Source organism: Rhinopithecus roxellana, chromosome 19 (genome assembly GCF_007565055.1).
Source record: "Rhinopithecus roxellana isolate Shanxi Qingling chromosome 19, ASM756505v1, whole genome shotgun sequence".
Classification (NCBI taxonomy): domain Eukaryota; kingdom Metazoa; phylum Chordata; class Mammalia; order Primates; family Cercopithecidae; genus Rhinopithecus; species Rhinopithecus roxellana.
In genome coordinates, this window is record NC_044567.1 from 33253905 (window position 1) to 33275656 (window position 21752).

General features: G+C 52.7%; 2 protein-coding genes and 1 long non-coding RNA gene across 4 annotated transcripts in view; 1 reads left to right on the forward strand and 2 right to left on the reverse strand.

Annotated features, from left to right (window-relative positions):
• The window catches only part of DNAH17 (dynein axonemal heavy chain 17), a 219450-nt gene that overhangs the window by 180866 nt on the left and 16832 nt on the right, over window positions 1-21752 (forward strand). Inside the window, 13 exon segments of the mRNA XM_030922525.1 lie at window positions 8-215; window positions 535-650; window positions 2294-2486; window positions 3785-4020; window positions 5037-5159; window positions 7162-7366; window positions 7969-8133; window positions 8419-8559; window positions 9239-9409; window positions 14039-14161; window positions 14884-15077; window positions 18799-18947; window positions 21063-21190. Coding sequence (XP_030778385.1) covers window positions 8-215; window positions 535-650; window positions 2294-2486; window positions 3785-4020; window positions 5037-5159; window positions 7162-7366; window positions 7969-8133; window positions 8419-8559; window positions 9239-9409; window positions 14039-14161; window positions 14884-15077; window positions 18799-18947; window positions 21063-21190 — 2152 coding nt within the window.
• LOC115894718 lies at window positions 7276-12877 on the reverse strand. Its single transcript, XR_004054859.1, has 3 exons — window positions 12822-12877; window positions 9934-10022; window positions 7276-7522 (listed from the first exon to the last, which is right to left on the reverse strand). It is a non-coding gene; the product is annotated as an uncharacterized LOC115894718 (long non-coding RNA).
• Window positions 14144-21752, reverse strand: part of PGS1 (phosphatidylglycerophosphate synthase 1) — a 70476-nt gene continuing 62867 nt past the window's right edge. Inside the window, exon 9 of one of the 2 annotated variants that reach the window (XM_030922526.1) lies at window positions 14144-14353. In XM_030922526.1, coding sequence (XP_030778386.1) covers window positions 14170-14353 — 184 coding nt within the window. In that variant the 3' untranslated portion in view covers window positions 14144-14169. The remainder of the gene's footprint in view (window positions 14354-21752) is intronic. The other variant, XM_030922530.1, reaches the window with a different exon arrangement.

Below are 21752 nucleotides of genomic sequence, written 5' to 3' on the forward strand. Positions count from 1 at the left end.
TTGCTAGGCCCTACCAAGGCAACCCGACGTTCGACCCCGAGTTCATCCGCTCCAAGTCCACAGCCGCCGCCGGCCTCTGCTCCTGGTGCATCAACATCGTCCGCTTCTACGAGGTCTACTGCGACGTGGCGCCCAAGAGGCAGGCCTTGGAGGAGGCTAATGCAGAGCTGGCAGAGGCGCAAGAGAAGCTGTCCCGGATCAAAAACAAGATTGCCGTAAGTGCCGGCTCGCTCCCGTCTCTGCGAAATACCAGAGCCACTTGCTTGCGCTGCCGGTCAATATCTCTGTTTAAAATGGGTTGGCACGGCCCGCCGTCATGAATTATTTAGCAGCGTGAGAGGATGCAGGCAGAGGCAGGGGCCAGACGGTGCCGGGAGCTGCTTGGTGTCCTTGGCCTCCATGCTCCAGAGGGCTCTCAGCCTTTGTGGGAGCCTCTTAGACACTCAGTGCTCACAGGACCCAGCCCTGCCGCCGCTGCAGCGTGCTAGAGATGCCTCGTGGAGTTTTCAGCAGCTTTCCAACTTGGTTTTGCAGGAACTTAACGCCAACCTGAGCAACCTAACCTCAGCGTTTGAAAAAGCAACAGCTGAGAAAATCAAGTGTCAGCAAGAGGCCGATGCCACGAACAGGGTGATCTTACTGGCGAACAGGTATTGGCTCCTCCCTGAGACCACTCTCCTGCTCTCAGACCCCTGAAAGGGACAGGCCCATACAACTGCCTTGGGGAGGAAGAGGAGGCAGTTCAGGTGGAAGCAGCCAGGTTGCCACTTTCACTTCTTGAGCTCAAAGTAATTAGGATAAACCTTAGCCTCCTGCATAGTCAGGGGCCTCCACGAAATATGACCTATTGCGTGGTTCCAAGTAACCCACGCTGGCCTGGGACACTGGGTCCCACGGGGCTTGTTCCAGGGGGCATTACTTGGTCATAACCCACTGTCACCCACCACGTGTGTTCCAGGGTCATTTTGCAGCCAGCAGACAGTCATTTCACAGATTACATCACGGTTTGGGGCTCCAGAGTAGTGTCGTCCACTAGGGATATAATGCCAGATGTGGATGTGTCACCTTAACTTTTCCAGCAGCCACATTTAAAAAGTACAGAGGCTGGCTGGGCGCAGTGGCTTACGCCTGTAATCCCAGCAGTTTGGGAGGCCGAGGCAGGTGGATCACTGGAGGTCAGGAGTTCAAGACCAGCCCGGCCAACATGATGAAACTCCATCTTACTAAAAATACAAAAATTAGCCAGGCAAGCCGGGCATGGTGGCTAACGCCTATAATCCCAGCACTTCGGGAGGCCAAGGTGGGTGGATCACCTGAGGACAGGAGTTCAAGACCAGCCTGGCCAACATGGTAAAACCCCGCCTCTACTAAAAATAGAAAAATTAGCTGGGTGTGGTGGCAGGCGCCTGTTATCCCAGCTATTTGTGAGGCTGAGGCAAGAGAATCACTTGAACACAGGAGGTGGAGGTTGCAGTGAGCCAAGATTGTGCCATTGTACTCCAGCCTGGGCAACAGGAGTGAAACTCTGTCTTAAAAAAAAAAAAAAAAACAGGCATGGCGGTGCACACCTGTCGTCCCAGCACTTGGAGGGCTGAGGTGGGAGTTTGAAACCAGCCTGAGCAACTAGTGACACCCCATCTCTACAAAGAAACATTTTTAGGTACAAAGAAATAGTTATAATTTTATTTAACCCCAAATATCCAAGGTATTATTTCAACAGGTAACTAATATAAAAATTATCAATGAGGTATTTCCTGTGCTTGTTTTCATTCTGAGCCCTGACATCCTGCATGTCTTTTTGTTTTGTTTTGTTTTAATTTTTTTTTGGAGACAGAGTCTCACTCCGTCACCCAGGCCGCAGTGCAGTGGCATGATCTTGGCTCACTGCAACCTCCATCTCCCGGGTAATTTTTGTGCCTCAGTTTCCTGAGTAGCTGGGACCACAGATGGATGCCACCACGCCCAGCTAATTTTTATATTTTTAGTAGAGACTGGTTTCACCATGTTGGCCAGCCTGGTCTCAAACTCCTGACCTCAGGGGATCCACCTGCCTCATCCTCCCAAAGTGCTGCGATGACAGGCATGAGCCACCGCGCCCAGCCAAGAAGCACGATTTGGGCTTCTCTAAAGCATTTCCTCCCAAAAACTCCCCAAAAGCATTTTCATCGTTGAGCCACTGAGCCAGGTGAGACAGCAAACTCTGAAGATTCACAGAGGTGCAGAGGTGGAGGCTTGTCTGGTCCAGTCCTCTTACTGATGCAAATATGTTTTATTCTCTCTCGTTCCACTTCAGGCTGGTGGGGGGATTAGCATCGGAAAACGTCCGCTGGGCTGAGTCTGTGGAGAACTTCAGGAGCCAGGGGGTCACGCTGTGTGGGGACGTCCTGCTCATCTCTGCCTTCGTGTCCTATGTGGGCTACTTCACCAAGAAATACCGGAATGAGCTGATGGAGAAATTCTGGATCCCTTACATACATAACTTAAAGGTAAGGAGTGGAGTCCTGGCCAGGCGCGGTGGCTCACGACTGTAATGCCAACACTTTGGGAGGCTGAGGCGGACGGATTACTTGAGGCCAGGAGTTCATGAGCCGCCTGGCCAACATGGTGAAACCCCATCTCTATTAAGCATACCAAAAAAAAAAAAAAAAAAAAATTTGCCAGACGTGGTAGGGAACGCCTTAATCCCAGCTACTGGGGAGGCTGAGGCAGGAGAATCGCTTGAACCTTGGAGGCGGAGGTTGCAGTGAGCAGAGATCGCACCACTGCATTCCAGCCTGGGTGACAAAGCAAGACCTAGACTTAAAAAAAAAAAAAAAAAAAAGTGGAGTCCTATTCATCACTCAGGAAATCTGGGGAGGTCCCAGCAGGGCAGAACCAGCCACATGGCACCGTGATGAGGCTCAGGCCCCTTTGAGGATAAGAATGTAGCCCTGTGGCATTGCGCAGTGGCTCACGCCTGTAATCCCAGCACTTTGGGAGGCTGAGGTGGGCAGATCACCTGAGGTCAGGAGTTCAAGACCAGCCTGGCCAACATGGTGAAACCCCATCTCTATTAAAAATACAAAAAAACTAGCCGGGCGAGATGGCGGGCGCCTGTAGTCCCAGCTACTCGGGAGGCTGAGGCAGGAGAATGGCGTAAACCCGGGAGGCGGAGCTTGCAGTGAGCTGAGATCCGGCCACTGCACTCCAGCCCGGGCAACAGAGTGAGACTCCGTCTCAAAAAAAAAAAAAAAAAAAAAAAAAAAAAAAAAAAAAAAAAAAAAAATACAAAAATTAGGCTGGGCGTGGTGGCTCCACACCTGTAATCCCAGCACTTTGGGGAGGCCAAGGCGGGCGGATCATCTGAGGTCAGGAGTTCAAAACCAGCCTGGCCAACATGGTAAAACCTCGTCTCTACTAAAACTACAAATATTAGCTGGGTGTGTTGGTGGGCACCTGTAATCCCAGCTACCCAGGAGGCCAAGTCAGGAGAATCTCTTGAACTGGAGAGGCAGAGGTTACGGTGGGCCAAGATCACGCCACTGCGCTCTAGCCTGGGTGACAGAGTAAGACTGTCTGGGGGCAAAAAAAAAGAACATGGCCCAGTATTGCTGTGCTGACGCCATTTCTAGCCGAGTTACAAAGCTGCTCTGTCCAGAGTGATGGAAATGGCTGGCTTCTCCCAGGTCGTCCTGCTGCTCCACCCCTAACCACAGCACCAGACTCAGCATGATTTGGAGAGCTATTTTCTAGTAAGTAATAAGGTTGCATCACCCCTTCTAAGAAAGTGTGCCTCCCTGTGCAGGTCCCCATCCCGATCACAAATGGCCTGGATCCCTTGAGCCTGCTGACAGATGATGCGGACGTGGCCACCTGGAACAACCAGGGCCTCCCCAGCGACCGCATGTCCACCGAGAATGCCACCATCCTGTGCAACACCGAGCGGTGGCCGCTGATTGTGGACGCCCAGCTCCAAGGAATCAAGTGGATCAAAAACAAATACAGCAGTGAACTGAAAGCCATCCGCCTGGGACAGAAGAGGTGTGTGCGGGCGCAGGACCTAGACCAAAGCCCCCCTCTGCTTGGAAGCATGCCTTAGGCATTTCAAATTGGTTCAATGGATGGGTGGGTCTTTAAATACAAGTACTAGCCCACAGGTTTTAAATTTGACCCGGGGAACAGCAGCAGTAGTAAAGAATGAAATTAGGAGCTCTTTTCCCTTCCCCTGTCCCCATCACCCGCTGCTCCTGCAGGGAAAGGAGAGTGAGACGGAGGCTCAGGCCGGGGGTTGCCTCCCGCTTGGCCATTTGCTGGCTGGGAGGCTTGAGGTGGCCACATTCTTGGGTCTTGTGGTCTGTGTTCTCATCACAGATGAGAAACAATGGCTGTTAACGACATAGGTACAGTGACGCCCTGTCTTCCTAGCGGTGCTGGAAAATCTAATGGCGTGTGGATATGAAAACATTTGCCTCTGTGGCCATAAAGCTACTCAAAGCTGCTTCCAGGCCGGGCGCAGTGGCTCATCCCTGTAATCTCAGCACTCTGAGGGGGAGGCCAAGGCAGGAGGATAGCTTGAGCTCAGGAGTTTGAGACCGACCTGGGCAACATAGTGAGACTTCGTCTCTCCAAAAAAAAAAAAAAAAAAAAAAAACCTAGTTGGGTGTGGTGGCATGAGCCTGTAGTCCTGTAGTTCCAGCTACTCAGGAGGCTGAGATGGGAGGATCACTTGAGCCTGGGAGGTCGAGGTTGCAGTGAACCCTGCTCACGCCATTGCACTCCAGCCTGGGCGAGAGAATGAGACCCTGTCTCAAAAAACAAAAAGCAAAACTGTTTCCATTTTCATCTCCACTCCCATAAGATCACAGGGGCAGTTTACAAAGAAGCCCCTTGGCTCCTTTCAGGAAAGGGTGAGCTGTTGGGAACAAGTTGTAGGCTCCTAGGTCACCACTCGCTTGGCGCTGTCTCGCTCAAGAGGGCAGGGGCTGCGGGTCGGCGCGTGCGCACCGTTCCATCACAAGGCCCTCTGCGGTGAACCAGCTTCCGTGATGTGCCCGCAGCTACCTGGATGTCATCGAGCAGGCCATCTCGGAAGGGGACACCTTGCTCATTGAGAACATTGGCGAAACCGTGGACCCCGTGCTGGACCCTCTACTGGGCAGGAACACAATTAAAAAGGGAAAGTGAGTTGTTTCCATCTCCGTGGCTTGAGCCAGGTAAACATCTTCCGGCCTGGGGCCTGGGCCTGTGCATGTAGGGAAAACGCCCGGAATGCCCTTTGCTTCCCTGGTAAGCAGCAGGGGCTTTGACAAAATGCCGACTGGAGGGAAGGAGCCCCCACCTCCCGAGGAAAGACTGGAAAGGGGCCACATCCCCATTAGGAATATCTCTGTCACCATTTTATCAGTGATCACCTCCAGATGGTGCGGTTTGGAGGTGATGTCTTCTTTCTGTTCTTAGGCATTTTGCAAATCTTGGGACTGCATGACCTTTAAAAATTCACACGAAATTCACAAAACATAAAATTAACCATATTAAAGTGCACAATTCAAGAGCATTTAGTACACTCACAATGTTGTACAAACACATCTGTCCAGTTGCACATTTTCAGCACCCCTAAAGGAAGCCCCACACCCACTGTTCTTCTTCATTCCCCCTCCCTCCTGAGCCCTGGACACCCACTAGTCTGCTTTCTGTGTCTGTGGATTTGCCTATTCTGGACATTTCCTCTGAATAGAATCAAGCAACATGTGTCTTTTTGTGTCTGGCTCTTTTTACTCAGCATTTTTTGTTTGTTTTTTGAGACGGAGTCTCGCTCTGTCGTCCAGGCTGGAGTCCAGTGGTGCGATCTCTGCTCACTGCAGCCTCTGCCTCCTGGGTTCAAGTGATTCTCCGGCCTCAGCCTCCCAAGTAGCTGGGATTACAGGCACACATCACCTCGCCCGGCTAATTTTTGTATTTTTAGTAGAGACGGGGTTTCCCCATGTTGGCCAGGATGATCTCGAACTCCTGACCTCAGGTGATCCACCTGCCTTGGCCTCCCAAAGTGCTGGGATTACAGGAGGGAGCCACCGCGCCTGGCCTTTACTTAGCATGTTTTTAGGGGTCATGCATGTGGTTGCACGTGTCAGTCCTTCATTCCTCTTTATGGCGGGATCACATTCCATGCATGGCTGCGTGCATTTGCTTGTCCACTCATCAGCTGATGCATGGAGCTCGCATTATTCACTTTACAATTTTAAAAAATTAAATCTACCTTAAAAAAACGTAAATGTCGGCCGGGCGCGGTGGCTCAAGCCTGTAATCCCAGCACTTTGGGAGGCCGAGACGGGCGGATCATGAGGTCAGGAGATCGAGACCATCCTGGCTAATACGGTGAAACCCCGTTTCTACTAAAAAATACAAAAAACTAGCCGGGCGACGAGGCGGGCGCCTGTAGTCCCAGCTACTCGGGAGGCTGAGACAGGAGAATGGCGTGAACCCGGGAGGCGGAGCTTGCAGTGAGCTGAGAGCCGGCCACTGCACTCCAGCCTGGGTGGCAGAGCAAGACTCCGTCTCAAAAAAAAAAAAAAAAAAAAAAAAAAAAAAAAAAAAAAAAAAAAAAAAAAAACGTAAATGTCAGCGCTGACAGGAGCCACCTTTAAATGCAGAGATGCATGCAGAAACCCAGAACAGGGGTGGCAAATCAATATGCAGAGGTCCTAGACTCTGGGAAAGGCCTGGTGTGAGTGCTGAGGGGTTAAGTTAGCCAGAGGCCCCTCAAAGTGAGCCCAACTACGAAGAGGGGAGAGGAGGGTGTAGAGTCGGAGAGAGGCACCCCCCACAGTGGATGAGCAGACCCCGGGTTGCAGTCCTGGGAGCTTCCAGGATGGACTGATGTTACAAATGGGTCTGGGTCGGGGCTCCCAGAGGAGCACAGCGTGCAGCCAGAGGGGTGTAAACCCGGCTGCGAAGATGAGCCTGACCACCTAAGGAAAGAGCAGGTGCATCTCCCAGAAGGGCCCACGTCACAGGCCGGGGAGGAGGAACAGACAAGGAGAGGTGCAGTGCTCTTCCAGGGACCAGAAGGAGGGCTCAAGGTGGCGGCCTGGCCTGGCCTGGGCGGGGGTGAAAGGTGGTCTGTGCTTGTGCTCCTCTCCCCTGGCCACTGGGAGGCCCACTAACCCTTCCCTCCGCTAACCCCAGGTACATTAAGATTGGTGACAAGGAGGTGGAGTACCACCCCAAGTTCCGCCTGATCCTGCACACCAAGTACTTCAACCCGCACTACAAGCCAGAGATGCAGGCTCAGTGCACCCTCATCAACTTCCTGGTCACCAGGGATGGACTCGAGGACCAACTCTTGGCCGCTGTGGTGGCCAAAGAGCGCCCAGATCTAGAACAGCTGAAGGTAACGGCCTCAAGGTCGGTCACACGGGAGGAGGGGCCGTCCCACGCAGAGGGGGCTGGGTCACCGTGAGGGCCCCCAGCAGGGCCACCAGCCCGGTGTGTGTCGTTGCTTCTCTCTGAAGGTGTCTCAGTATGTCCCGGGGCATCGCAGCTTCTCCTACAACAGGATGGGTCATTTCCTTCCCCAGCTGTCCCCTCTTCCGGCTCCCAAATTTAATTCTAAGTCACATGACTGCTTTGCTTAAAGAACATGAGTCACAGTGGTCCTCAGGGGGCTCTAAGCTCCAGAGCGCTGCCCTGCAAGAATGGCCTGGCTGCCAGCCCTTGCGCCCACCACAGTGCATGGGCTCAGGAGGCCCAGGCCCGCCTGTCCCCATTCTGCCCCCTACAGTCTCCGTGACAGGAAGCCTCGAGGCTGGGAGCAGGCCCAGGGCCTCTCTGAGGTTCCAGGGGCTCCACTTTTGCAGCCCCTTTCAGGCCCTGAGCTCGTTCCTCCTGCTCAAAGCCTGGGCCGTGGCTCAGCCACACAGCTACCCGAGGGAGGCCCAGGTGCCCGGCGGACAGAGCCAGGCCATGCAGTGACAACCGCACCTCCCCTTGCAGGCAAACCTCACTAAGTCTCAAAACGAATTTAAGATTACTCTGAAAGAGCTGGAAGATTCGCTCCTGGCCCGTCTGTCGGCTGCGTCGGGGAACTTTCTGGGAGACACAGCTTTGGTGGAGAATCTGGAGACCACCAAGCACACAGCCAGCGAGATCGAGGAGAAGGTCAGAGCTGCCTCGGTGATGTGCCCTGACAGCCGGGGCATGGGAGGCTGGGCCACGGGCGATCGACGCCTCCCCCACCAGCAAGGAGAAAAGCAGCTTCAGTCATACATGCCTGAACGGGCCCAGGGCAGGAGAAGGGGCTCGGGCTTCCATCCTGCACCCAGCTGCTGCTGAGAGCCCTTGGGTGGCTTCCCAGGGAGCGAGGCTGGTGGCTGGGAATGAGTCCACCTGCTCATGGCACTGCCCATCTGCTGTGTCATTCAAACCCCTTTTGTTTGTGTTGAGGTGGTAGAGGCAAAAATCACAGAAGTTAAAATCAACGAGGCGAGAGAGAACTACCGCCCAGCTGCGGAGCGGGCATCTCTGCTCTACTTCATACTGAACGACCTCAACAAAATCAACCCCATCTACCAGTTCTCCCTCAAGGTGTGCCCTATAGCTGGGGCCGGGTGCCTCCCTCAAGGTGGGGCTGCATCTGGGCTCCACAGCCAGGTCTGTTGCCCACGCAGCCATCAGGCAGTGCCAGGGCCACCCTCAGAGGGCAGACCTGGTCCAGCCTGCAGATGGGGCTGGAAGTGGGGGAGCCAGGGGCCCCCATCAGTCCTACACCCATTCTCCCCAGGAGAGGGTATGAGCTGCTCCCTCCTCCCTGCTCTTCCCCTGGTGCCTCCAGGCACCCCCAACCCAATCAAAACAAACTGGATGGCCTGACATGGTGGCTCACGCCTGTAATCTCAGCACTATGGGGGGTCGAGGCAGGTGGATCACCTGAGGTCAGGAGTTCAAGACTAGCCTGACCAACATAGTGAAACCCCATCTCTACTAAAAATACAAAAATTAGCCAGGCGTGGTGGTACATGCCTGTAATTCCAGCTACGCAGGGAGGCTGAGGCAGAAGCATTGCTTGAACACTGCAACCTCCCTCACTGCGGAGGGTGCAGTGAGACGAGATCACGCCACTGCACTCCAGCCTGGGCGACAGAGCAAGGCTCTGTCTCAAACAAAACAAACTGGAGGCTACCACAGGCGGCAGGGAGTGATGGTGGGGAGCGGTGGTGGGCTCCATCTCTGCACGTCTCCATGACTCTCGGTGGCGGATCCACAGGCCTTCAACGTGGTGTTTGAGAAAGCCATCCAGAGGACCACCCCTGCCAGTGAGGTGAAGCAGCGGGTGATCAACCTGACAGACGAGATCACCTATTCCGTCTACATGTACACGGCCCGGGGACTCTTCGAGAGGGACAAACTCATTTTCTTGGCACAAGTTACATTTCAGGTAATGTCTAGCCTCACTGCTCCTAGTGTGGTCCGTGGACCAGCAGTGTCAGTGACCCCTGGGAGCTTTGTGGAAAGGCAGATTCTTGGGCCCCCACCCAAACCTGGTAATTTCAAACCTGCATTTCAGCAACATACCCAGGTGACTGTAAAGTCTGAGATGCCTGATGTGGAACAGGCTTGGGGCTCTCCTAGTTGATATTCGGGAAGCTGGCACATTATTCCAATGGGAGCTAGTAAAGGGGTGGTGTGGCAAGGAGAATTTCACAAGGAAATGTCATTTTACATGTAAGTTGTGCTGAGTAAATAGTCCTGCATTAGTGCTTAGCCCACTGTGGGGTGAGTGATGTTTCTTAAGAAATAAGTGTATGAATAAACAAATATTCCTCCTGTTTTATACAGTCCTGCTAAAATATTTAAAGATCTGCATTCTCTGAAACTGATTAAACAGCCTGTCTTAATTTGTTTTGTGCTGCTATAACAGAATACCCAAGGCTGGGTAATCTATAAACAATAGAAATTTACTTCTCATGGTCCTGGGGTCTGGGAAGTTCCATATGAAAGTGCTGGCATCTGTCAAGGGCCTTCTTGCTGTGTCATCCCATGGTGGAAGGCTAGAGGGCGAGAGAGAGCACAAAAGGGGCCAAACTCCTCCTTGTGTAACAAACCCACTCCATTGATCATGACATTAAGCCATTGACTCTGCTCTCATGACCCAATTGCCTCTCAGGCCCCACCTCCCAACACTGTTGCACTGAGGATTCAGTTTCCAACGTATGCTTTTTGGGGAACACATTCAAACCACAGCACAGCCCCTCTGCAATTTTGTTTACACTGTGCCGTAAGTATGGTTGGAAACACTAGTTTTTGTTGCTGCTACTGCTGCTATTTTTGAGACAGTATCTCACTCTGTCACCCAGGCTGGAGTGCAGTGGTGCAGTCACAGCTCCCTGTAGCCTTGAATTACTGAACTCAAGCAATCCTCCCACTTCAGCCTCCTCAGTAGCTGGGACTACAGGCATGTGCCACCATGCTCGGCTAATTCTTCAGTTTTTTATTTATTTATTTATTTATCTTTAGTAGAGACAAAGTCTCACTATGTTGCCCAGGCTGGTCTTGAACTCCTGGGCTCAAGTGATCCTCCTGCCTCAACCTCCCTGTAGCTGAGAATACATGTGTACACTGCTGTGCCTGGCTAATTTTTATTTTTTATTTTTTTTTTATTTATTTATTTATTTATTTATTTATTTATTTATTTATTTATTTATTTTGAGACGGAGTCTGGCTCTGTCGCCCAGGCTGGAGTGCGGTGGCCGGATCTCAGCTCACTGCAAACTCTGCCTCCCGGGTTTAGGCCATTCTCCTGCCTCAGCCTCCCAAGTAGCTGGGACTACAGGCGCCCGCCTCGTCGCCCGGCTAGTTTTTTGTATTCTTTAGTAGAGACGGGGTTTCACCGTGTTAGCCAGGGTGGTCTCGATCTCTTGACCTTGTGATCCGCCCGTCTCGGCCTCCCAAAGTGCTGGGATTACAGGCTTGAGCCACCGCGCCCAGCCGCCTGGCTAATTTTTAAATGCTTTTGTAGAGACAAGGTCCTGCTATATTGCCCACCATGCTTGGCTAATTCTTTAGTGTTTTTGTTTGTTTTTTGAGACGGAGTCTTGCTCTATTGGCAGGCTGGAGTTCAGTGCCACAATCTTGGCTCGCTGCAACTGCTGCCTCCTGGATTCAAGCAATTCTCCTGCCTCAGCTTCCCTAGTAGCTGGGACTACAGGTGCACGCCACCATGCCCGGCTAATTTTTGTGTTTTTATTAGAGACGTGGTTTCACCATGTTGGCCAGGATGGTCTCGATCTCTTGACCTCGTGATCCACCCGCCTCAGCCTCCCAAAGTGCTGGGATTACAGGGGTGAGTCACCATGCCCGGTCAATTCTTTAGTTTTAAATTTTTTAATTGTTTTTTTTTGTTTTTTTGTTTTTTTGGTAGAGACAGTCTCAGTATGTTGCCCAGGCTTGTCTTAAACTCCTGGCTCAAGTGATCCTCCTGCCTCAACCTCCCTATAGCTGGGAATACAAGTGTACACTATTGTACCTGGCTAATTTTTTTTTTTTTTTCTGTTTTTTAGAAAGAGTTTCGCTCTTCCTGCCCAGGCTGTAGTGCAATGGTACAATCTCAGCCCACCACAACCTCTGCCTCCCGGGTTCAAGCAGTTCTCCTACCTCAGCTTCCTGAGTAGCTGGGATTACAGGCATATGCCACCATGCCTGGCTAATTTTTGTATTTTCAGTTGAGACAGGGTTTCTCCATGTTGGTCTCACTGGTCTCAAACTCCCGACCTTAGGTGATCCACCTGACCTTAGGTGATCCACCCACCTCGGCCTCCCAAAGTGCTGGGATTACAGGCATGAGCCACCGCACCCAGCCCTAATTTTTTAAAACGTTTTTAAAGAGCCAGGGTCTCACTATATTGCCCAGGCTGGGCAACGCTAATTGTATAAATAGGTTGGGCATCAGTTTAAGCCTAGCTTTCAATTCAAACTCAAACTTTGAACCAGTGGGGTCCATATTATGAAGATTCCTTTTACATGTGAATCTCTGAATCACAGGTTCACTGTGAGATTTTCTCCTGGCTGAGAGGTCATCAGGATAAGAGTTCTCAGTGCTCCCCCTCATTTTCCAGGGTAGAAAGCATTCTCTTTGGTCCCAAGGAATGTTTTGTGTGACCAAAAGAAAGAGTCCGGCTCAGGGAGAAACTGTCTATGGGATCTGAAAAACAGACCCTTTGGGTACTTGACTGAGGGAGGAGATGGCAGTGGCCATTACCCCTGCTCCCAGCCACCTGCTGCCCATCTGAGACAGGGTGCCAGGTTAGCTGCCCAGTACTTCAAATGACCCAGTACTTCAAAATGACCCAGACCCTGCCCACAGGAGGTCCAGAGGGCCAGCATGCACAAGTGACAAGATGGCATGGAATATGGCCCAGCATTCCACTTCTGGGCACACACCCACAAGACCTGGAAACAGGTGTCCAGCATCTGTCCAGATTCCCGTACACCAGCATTCACAATAGCATTAATCGCAGCAGCCAAAAGCCAGATGAGGCTGGGCACTGAGGCTTATGCCTATTATCCCAACATTGCGGGAGATCAAAGCAAGAGAATCACTTGAGGTGGTTTGAGACTAGCCCAGTCAATATAGCAAGACCCCATCTCTACAAAAAAAAAAAAAAAATAGCTAGGTGAGGTGATGCACGCCTGTAGTCCCAGCTACTTGGGAGGCTGAGATGGACGGTCTCTTGAGCCCACAAGTTCAAGGCTGCAGTGAGCTATGATCACAGCACTACACTCCAGCCGGGGGCAACAGAGCCATACCCTGTCTCTCAAAAGACAACAAGGCCGGGCGTGCTGGCTCTCACCTGTAATCCTGGTACACTGGGAGGCCAAGACGGGCAGATGACTTGAGGCCAGTAGTTCAAGAGCAGCCTGGCCAACACGGTGAAAACCCCGTCTCTACAAAAAAATGCAAACATTAGTTGGCATGGTGGCATGCACCTGTAATTCCAGCTACTTGGGAGGCTGAGGCAGGAGAATTGCTTGAACCCAGGAGGTGGAGGTTGCAGTGAGCCGAGATGGCGCCATTGCACTCCAGCCTGGATGACAGAGTAAGAGTCTGTCTCAAAAACTAAATAGCAATAAATAAAAAATAAAAACAACAAAGCCAACCAATTCACAACAGCCAGAACAACATGCTGTCCATCAGCAGACGAACGGAGAACCCCAGCGTGGTTATATTCAAGAATGGGATATTACTTGGCCTTATAGGGGAAGGAGGTTCTGACACATCTACAACGTGGAAGAACCTCGGACGCATCAGGCTAAGTGAAAGATGCCAGATGCAAACGGGGCAGGTCGTGTGCTTCCGTCTGTACGAAGCATCCAGAACAGGTGCATCCCTAGACAGAAGGCAGATAAGCAGCTCTCAGAGGCGAGGGGAGATGGGAAGTGACTGCTCAAGGGGTGAGGGGATAACCAAAAAGTCCTGGAACTAGAGATTGCTGGTGGTTGCACGACGCTGTGAATATGTGAAATGCCACTGGATTGTACACTAAAATATGGTAAAAATTGTCTTTTTTTTTTTTGAGACAGAGCCTCACTCTGTTGCCCGGGCTAGAGTGCAGTGGCATGATCTCAGCTCACTGCAACCTCTGCCTCCCGGGTTCAAGCGATTCTCCTGCCTCAGCATCCCGAGTAGCTGGGACTACAGGCATGTACCACCACGCCTAATTTTTTTGTATTTTAGTAGAAACAGGGTTTCACCATGTTGGCTAGGCTAGTCTTGAACTCCTGACCTTAAGTGATCCACCCCCGCCCCCACCCCCAGCCTCCCAAAGTGCTGGAATAACAGGCGTGAGCCGCTGTGCCCGGCCAAAATGGTCAATTTTATGGTATGTGTATTTCACAACTTAAAAAGCGAGAGGAGGTAAAGATAAAACTTGACCCCAACCCAAAGGGGCGGACAGGGCGCCCCCTGCAGGCCGGGAGTGTGAACTCCTCTTCAGGTGCAGCACGCATCTTCAGGGCTGCTGACATTTTACTGGCTGCATTAAGCGTGTACACCTCCATATTCCCCCAGGTCCTGTCCATGAAGAAGGAGCTGAACCCAGTGGAGCTGGATTTCCTCCTGCGGTTCCCTTTTAAGGCCGGGGTGGTCTCACCAGTGGACTTCCTGCAGCACCAAGGCTGGGGCGGGATCAAGGTTCGTCTTTAGACATTGAACACGCTGTGCTTTCTTCCCCCCATGGAGCCTTTCCAGCTGATGCTGCGGATGTTTACAAGGCCAGAATACCAGGCTCTGTGGCCCATACAATTCAGTAAAGCAAGGGGGCCCCACAGATGGGGATGGAGACCAAGATGGGCTGGCTGCCAGCTCACAGATAGCTCTGCGTTCCTATAGGGAATGTGACATGTGTTAGATCCCTGAGTCCTGCACACAGCAAGCAGAGAGTGACATCCTCTGGGGGCCAGAAGAGGCCTCAGGGCCTCTTACCACCCCTCCCCCAAACTCCCCCCTTCCCAGCATAAGGGAAGTGGCAAGTGAAAAGTTTGTTCTTTGGATTCCTGGACACCATCAGGGACCCTCGAGTCTCAGGGTCTGCTCAGAGAGACCTGAAGAAGGTTGTCCCCTGAGCTAGAATGGCCCCATTATCCAGAGACCCCTATAGAAGCAGCCCCAGTCCCTCCCATGCCTCATGTCCCCAGATTGGACCCCACCAAGGAGGCTCCCGGCGCTGTCCTGGGATGCCTGAGCTAGGCACGGACAGCTCGTGCTTTGGTGGTCGGCCTCTCGGGCTGGCTTATCCCAGAGCCCTAGTTTCCTCGGAGGGCAGTGGCCTCTCCTCCTTGAATGAGCTGTACAGGAAGGCTCTTGGGACCCCGGTAAGTGGGAAGAGTCACAGGGCCCGCTGCCTCTGCCCCTAGGCCCTCTCAGAGATGGATGAGTTCAAAAACCTGGACAGTGACATCGAAGGATCTGCCAAGCGCTGGAAAAAACTGGTGGAGTCGGAAGCCCCCGAGAAGGAGATCTTCCCCAAGGAGTGGAAGAACAAGACCGCCCTGCAGAAGCTATGCATGGTGCGCTGCATGCGGCCGGACCGCATGACCTATGCCGTCAAGTGAGTGTCCCGCCGCGCGGGCGGCCCCACCCCCGAGGCCCTGGCCTGAGGGAAGCTCGGCCGAGCTGCTGTGCTAGACTCTCTGTGGACTTGAGTTGATTCCCTGAACTTCTCCCCATTTTACACAGAAACGAAACAGGGCTCAGAGGGGCTAAATCATTTCACACGCAGTTCTTCGAGGACAGAGGCAGGATTCCACCCCAGGCTGCAGACTCCAGTCCTGAGTTCTTGTTAATCCTTCATGTCTCAGAGTATCAGGAGGGGAACCCCTTGTCCCCCGCTAACCTGACTGAGGAGGGGTGCCCTGCAGTACATGATAGGAAGAAGACTCCCCACGTGAGCCTCCTAGATTGGAAGTAAGATGTCGAGTGTGGACGTGAATGTGCACTGAGGCCATACAAATGGGGTCCTCTTAGGATGTTCTGAGGGAGCAAACAATGGCAAACCATCAGCATTCGAGGACTCTGAGTACCTCGGTGGCAAAACGTAACGTCAATCAAAGATGTATGAATATGGCTAGTTTGCAAGAGAACTGTTCTGATTTCACCAACAATTTCTCCAGACCTGAAACCCTTCCGTGTTGGAAGGATGGGCTGTTGAAGGAAGGAGGTGACGTTTAGCACAGAAATGAGCCTGGGGTCCGTCCTCAGAGCACCTGGGGCCTGTCTGGCTTCTTCCCCTTTTCATTTCCCCAAGTAGTCTGAAAGCAGCCAGGTTTCCCAAAAGACACTCATGTCCCTAATAGAATTACCCTCTGATGGCCAGGTGCGGTGGCTCACGCCTGTGATCCCAGTACTTTGGGGAGGATTGGTTGAGACCAGCCTGGGCAACACAGTGAGACCCCATCTCTACAAAAAGTCTAAAAATTAGCCGGGTGCAGTGGCAGCCTCCTGTAGTCCCGGCTACTCAGGAGGCTGAGGTGGGAGAATCGGTTGAGCCCAGGAGGTGGAGATGGCAGTGAGCCGAGATTGCGCCACTGCACTCCAGCCTGGGCGACAAAGCGAGACCCTGCCTCAAAATAAAATAAAAATAAAGAATTCCCTCCTGACAAAGCAGAGGCCTAACTCCTGAGAGTAGTTTTGCTTTGTTTTCCTCCAATAGGAGAGGACAGGGACGGGGAGTGGTGGGGAGGAGGGGGCAGAATGAAGCCAGAAGTCACTGTGATGCCAGAGAGCAGCGAGGTCCAGGGAGAAAGCCGGCTGCGTCCCAGACTCAGAACTGGAGGAAGCAGGGTCAGAGTTTGGGAAAAGCCAAGGTGAAGTCCCTCGACTGGCCGGGCGCGGTGGCTCAAGCCTGTAATCCCAGCACTTTGGGAGGCCGAGACGGGTGGATCACGAGGTCAGGAGATCGAGACCATCCTGGCTAACATGGTGAAACCCTGTCTCTACTAAAAAAAAAAAAAAAATACAAAAAGCTAGCCGGATGAGGTGGCGGGCGCCTGTAGTCCTAGCTACTCGGGAGGCTGAGGCAGGAGAACGGCGTGAACCTGGGAGGCAGAGCTTGCAGTGAGCTGAGATCCGGCCGCTGCACTCCAGCCTGGGCGACAGAGCGAGACTCCATCTCAAAAAAAAAAAAAAAAAAAAAAGTCCCTCGACCATCGCAGCAGGAACACCCTCTCCTGCGGGAGCGTGCAGCATGTTTGCATGTTTGGGTCACAAGACACAGTGTGTATCTGATTCCTCGTCTAGAAGATGAGGTGAGGTGACCTTCCCTGTCTCCTGAGAGCTTTTGAGAAGCGCCTAAGTTAGCCAGTGTGACTGCACTCTGGCCACCTAAAAGAAGGAAACAGCCACCCACTGCGGAAGCATCTGTGTGCTCTGCGGTAGCCTGGATCATCCCAAACACCCGTGAGCCCCGATCATCCCTCAGCTCTGACATGTTTCACATTTCTATGATGTGGAGCAAAGCAGATTTACTGCCCTAATTACATAGGGAGGGGGTCGCTTAAAAGCAAGAAGATTGAAATAGACGTGGCTAATAACAAAGCCAGCACTGGCCAAGGGTGTCTCGTGTCAGGCACTGTTGGAGGCATTGACAGCCGTGGGAGCACTTCCACTTCCACACTCACAGGTCACAGGCACTGGGAGGCCAGGCCAGACCACCCCCGGGTGCGCAACACAAACCCTGAAACGCGCAGCACGTGCCAGTTTCCATGGTGTAAGTGCTCCCTCTGTGGCCGGCTGCAAGCTGCCCGGGTCTGCTGCAAGCTGTCACCAGCCGGTTCCAGCACTCCTTTGTCAAGGCCACCATGTCAGAGGTGGTGAGGCCTGACTGGAACCCAGCATGCATGCTTCTGTGTCATTAATTCATCCATAGCCAATGACCATTTGGCCTGGGCAGCTAATTAGCAAAGGTGATCCAGAGTCATTCCTGCCTAGGGGCAGGGCTTCATATGTTCTGGAAGTTCCTTCCGAGACAAGGATCACAGCATCTGGGGTCTGAGTCCATTCCAGAGGCCTGAATAGAATTGGGGGCCTTCAGGAGGAGCAACTCCTCCCCATCCTTGCCTGAGGCTGGCCCTAGTTCAGGACACCAGACAGAAGCCAGCAAAGGCCAGAGCAGGGAAAGGAATAGCAGCTCCAGGTGTCCCCAGAAAGTCCCAAGGGCATGGAGAGGCACTAGCCGGCTGACTCCTGGTTGAACCAGAGGAGCTGATGTGCGTTGGGTGGCCTGAATGTGAGCAGACCCTTCTGAAAGTCGACCCAGACTCTCGAACATTCAGGTGTTCACCTGCCCAGGGATGAGCAGTTCTCACCCCTGGGGATGAGGCCATTGCTCCTCCTTTCAGAGACCAGCTGGCCACTAAAATCTTACCAAAAAAAATTTTTTTTTTTTTTTGAGATGGAGTCTCGCTCTCTTGCCCAGGCTAGAGTGCAGTGGTGCCATCTCACCTCACTGCAACCTCTGCCTCCCGGGTTCCAGCGATTCTCCTGCCTCAGCCTCCTGAGTGGCTGGAATTATAGGCCTGTGCCACCATACCTGGCTCATTTTTGTGTTTTTAGTAGGGACAGGATTTCATCACATTGGTCAGGCTGGTCTCGAACTCCTAAATTCAAGTGATCCCCCTACCTTGGCCTCCCAAAGTGCTGGGATTACAGGTGTGAGCCACCGCACCTGGCAAGTTTACTAATCTTAGCTCAGGTGATTCATTCATTCCACATACTGTAAGCTCAGCCCTCTGTGATCACAGGAGAAAGGCCGACACCTGATCCAAAGATCACGGGAACATCACTAGGTCCTCCATGGGACGATTAGCAGAGACCCCGACTGACCCCAGACTTATAGGGGTCATGTTAGAAAGAGTCTGGGGCTTTTGTAGAGACAGGTGTTTATTATCATCTGAAGTTGCTTTTTTCTTTGACTTGTTTAGGCTCACTAAAGCTTTGCTCTAATCCAAACTTCCTTCCTTCTCAGCCCCCCGCCCCCCGCAGTTGACCCTGGGTGCCTTCCAAGCTGGCCTCTCCCTGCACCTGCTTAGACTGCTCCACGGAGGAGCACAGTGCGGGACCCCTCGGGAAAGAAAGGGTGCCCGGGGCAAACAAGGCCAATCCTTCGCAGAAAGGAAAGCCCAGTAAAGACTCTGCTCTCCTGCCACGGGCCTTGTCCTGCTGAAGAAAGTCCACCAAAAAGGGCCCTCCTGCCTGGACCAGAGCCCACCCCAATGCCCCTGCCCTGGCCCAGAGCCTCAGGTTCCACTGCCTCTGATGCACTCCACCCCTAGGAACTTCGTGGAGGAAAAGATGGGCAGCAAGTTCGTGGAAGGCCGGAGTGTTGAGTTTTCTAAGTCCTACGAGGAGAGCAGCCCCTCCACGCCAATATTCTTCATCCTCTCCCCCGGGGTGGACCCCTTGAAAGACGTGGAAGCCCTGGGTAAGTGCAGCAGTCAAGTGATGTTCTCAAAGATGAAGTATTGGCCAGGCAGGGTGGCTCAGGCCTGAAATCCCAGCACTTTGGGAGGCTGAGATGGGCGGATCATGAGGTCAGAGGTCGAGACCATCTGGCTAACACAATGAAACCCCATCTCTACTAAAAATATAAAAAATTAGCCAGGCGTGATGGCAGGCGCCTATAATCGCAGCTACTCGGGAGGCTGAGGCAGGAGAATGGCATGAACCTGAGAGGTGGAGCTTGCAGTGAGCCAAGATCAAGCCACTGCACTCCAGCCTGGGGTACAGAGCAAGACTCTGTCTCCAAAAAAAAAAAAAAGACAGAGTGTTGTTGGCATCACCAGGCACGAGGGAAATGCATGCCAAAAGTACACGAGACGCCACTTCACACCCAAGATGCCGCTTCACACCCAAGACACCACTTCATGCCTGTAGGATGGCGAAGATCAAGAACAGGAAAATAACATGTGTTGTCAGGACCCTAAGAACTGCGACCCTTGTAGGTTGCTGGGAGGATGTAAAATGGGGCCGCTGCTATGGAAAACAGTCTGGTGGTTTCTCAGCAAGTTACGTATAGAATTAGCACATGACCCAGCAATTCCACTCCTGGGTATACACCCAAAAGAACTGGAAATTTAAATTTGTGTCCAAGCAAATGCTCTACACAAATCTTCATTCATAATAGCCAAAAGGCAGAAACGACCCAAATGTCCATTAACTGATGAGTAGATAAGTGGATCAACAGAATGTGGTGGATCTATACGGTGGAATAGTATCCCTCGATTAAAAAAGAGTGAAGCAGGCTGGGCGCTGTAGCTCACACCTGTATCCCAGCACTTTGGGAGGCCAGGGTGGGTGGATCGCTTGATCACAGGAGTTCAAGACCAGCCTTGGCAACATGGCAAAACCCCGTCTCTATAAAACGTACAAAAAAATGTAGCCAGCTATGGTGGTACACGCCTGTGGTTCCAGTAAGTCGGGAGGCTGAGGTGGGAGGATCACTGGAGCCCAAAAGGTTGAGGCTACAGTGAGCCACGATCAAGCCACTGCACTCCAGCCTGAGTGACCAAGTAAGACCCTGTCTCCAAAAAGCATGAAGTAGGCCAAGTGCAGTGGCTCACAGCTGTAGTCCCAGAACTTTGGGAGGCTGAGACAGGAGGATCACCTGAGTCCAGGAGTTCAAGATGAGCCTGGTCAACATAGGGAGACCTTGTCTCTACAGAGAATTTTATAAATTAGCTGGGCATAGTGGTGCATGCCTGTGGTCCCAGCTACCCTGGAGGCCAAGGCATAAGGATCACTTGAGCTTGGGAAGTGGAGTTCAGGCCGGGTGACGGGTGAGACCCTGTCTCAAAAAAAAGTGAGGCCAAGCGCAGTGGCTCACACCTGTAATCGCAGCACTTTGGGAGGCCAAGGCAGGTGGATTGCCTGAGTTCAGGAGTTCGAGACCAGCCTAGCCAATATGGTGAAACCCCCCCCCCCCCCCAACTAAAAATATCAACACTAGCCAGGTGTGGTGGTGGCCGCCTGTAGTCCCAGCTACTCAGGAGGCTGAGACAGAAGAATCACTTGAACCTGGAGGGTGGAGCTTGCAGTGAGCTGAGATGGCGCCACCGCACTCCAACCTGGGCGACGGAGTAAGACTCCGTCTCAGAAAAAAAAAAAAGAAGTACTGATACATGCTACAACATGGATGGACCTCAAAAACACTATGCTTAGGGAAAGAGGTCAGACACAAAGGCCTCATATTGTGTAGTTCCCTTGATATGAAATATCCAGAATGGGTAAATCCATGGAGACACAAAGGAGACTGTAGATGAGGGGCTCCTGGAGGAGAGATTGGGAGTGACTGTCTAACGGGTATGGGGACCACCTCTTGGGCCATGACAATGTTCTAGAACCGAATGGATGATTGCACAGCATTGTGAATACACTGAACGTCAGTGCATTGTACGCTTTAGGATGGTTTTTAAACGGCAGGTTTTAGGTTATGTGTATTTCACCTGAATGAGGGAGGTATGTGGAGTTCCTGGCTGCACATCACAGAGTCTGAACCGTGTCGTTTAATTACCTGGTGTTTTTTCCTGTTTTTCTTTAGGAAAAAAACTAGGGTTTACCATAGACAATGGAAAACTCCATAATGTGTCCCTGGGGCAGGGACAAGAAGTGGTGGCTGAGGACGCTCTGGATGTGGCTGCAGAGAAAGGACACTGGGTCATTCTGCAGGTACGAGGGGCCCAGCACTGCGGGGTAAGGGCGCCCAGCACTGCAGGGTAAGGGCGCCCAGCACTGCCGGGTAAGGGCTCCCAGCACTGCCGGGTAAGGGCGCCCAGCACTGCGGGGTAAGGGCGCCCAGCACTGCGGGGTACGGGCGCCCAGCACTGCGGGGTACGGGCGCCCAGCACTGCGGGGCAAGGGCTCCCAGCACTGCGGGGCAAGGGCGCCCAGCACTGCGGGGCAAGGGCGCCCAGCACTGCGGGGCAAGGGCGCCCAGCACTGCGGGGTAAGGGCTCCCCGCACTGAGGCGACCGTGGGGATGGGCCAGAAGGCCCGGCAGGAACCAGGATGTATAGTTTGCATTCAGAAATGTGGGTGGAAATCCTAATACCACTGAAGGAGGAGGCACCCCCAGTGTCGGCTCTGCTGGGGTCAGCCGGGTGATGTGGGGCACCATGACTGCCCAGAGGAAAGTGTGGATTCAACGGTGAGAGGGAAGCTGGACTTTATACGAGACTACCCCAAACAGAGATTATTTAAACAACAAATGGTCGGGCACAGTGGCTCACAC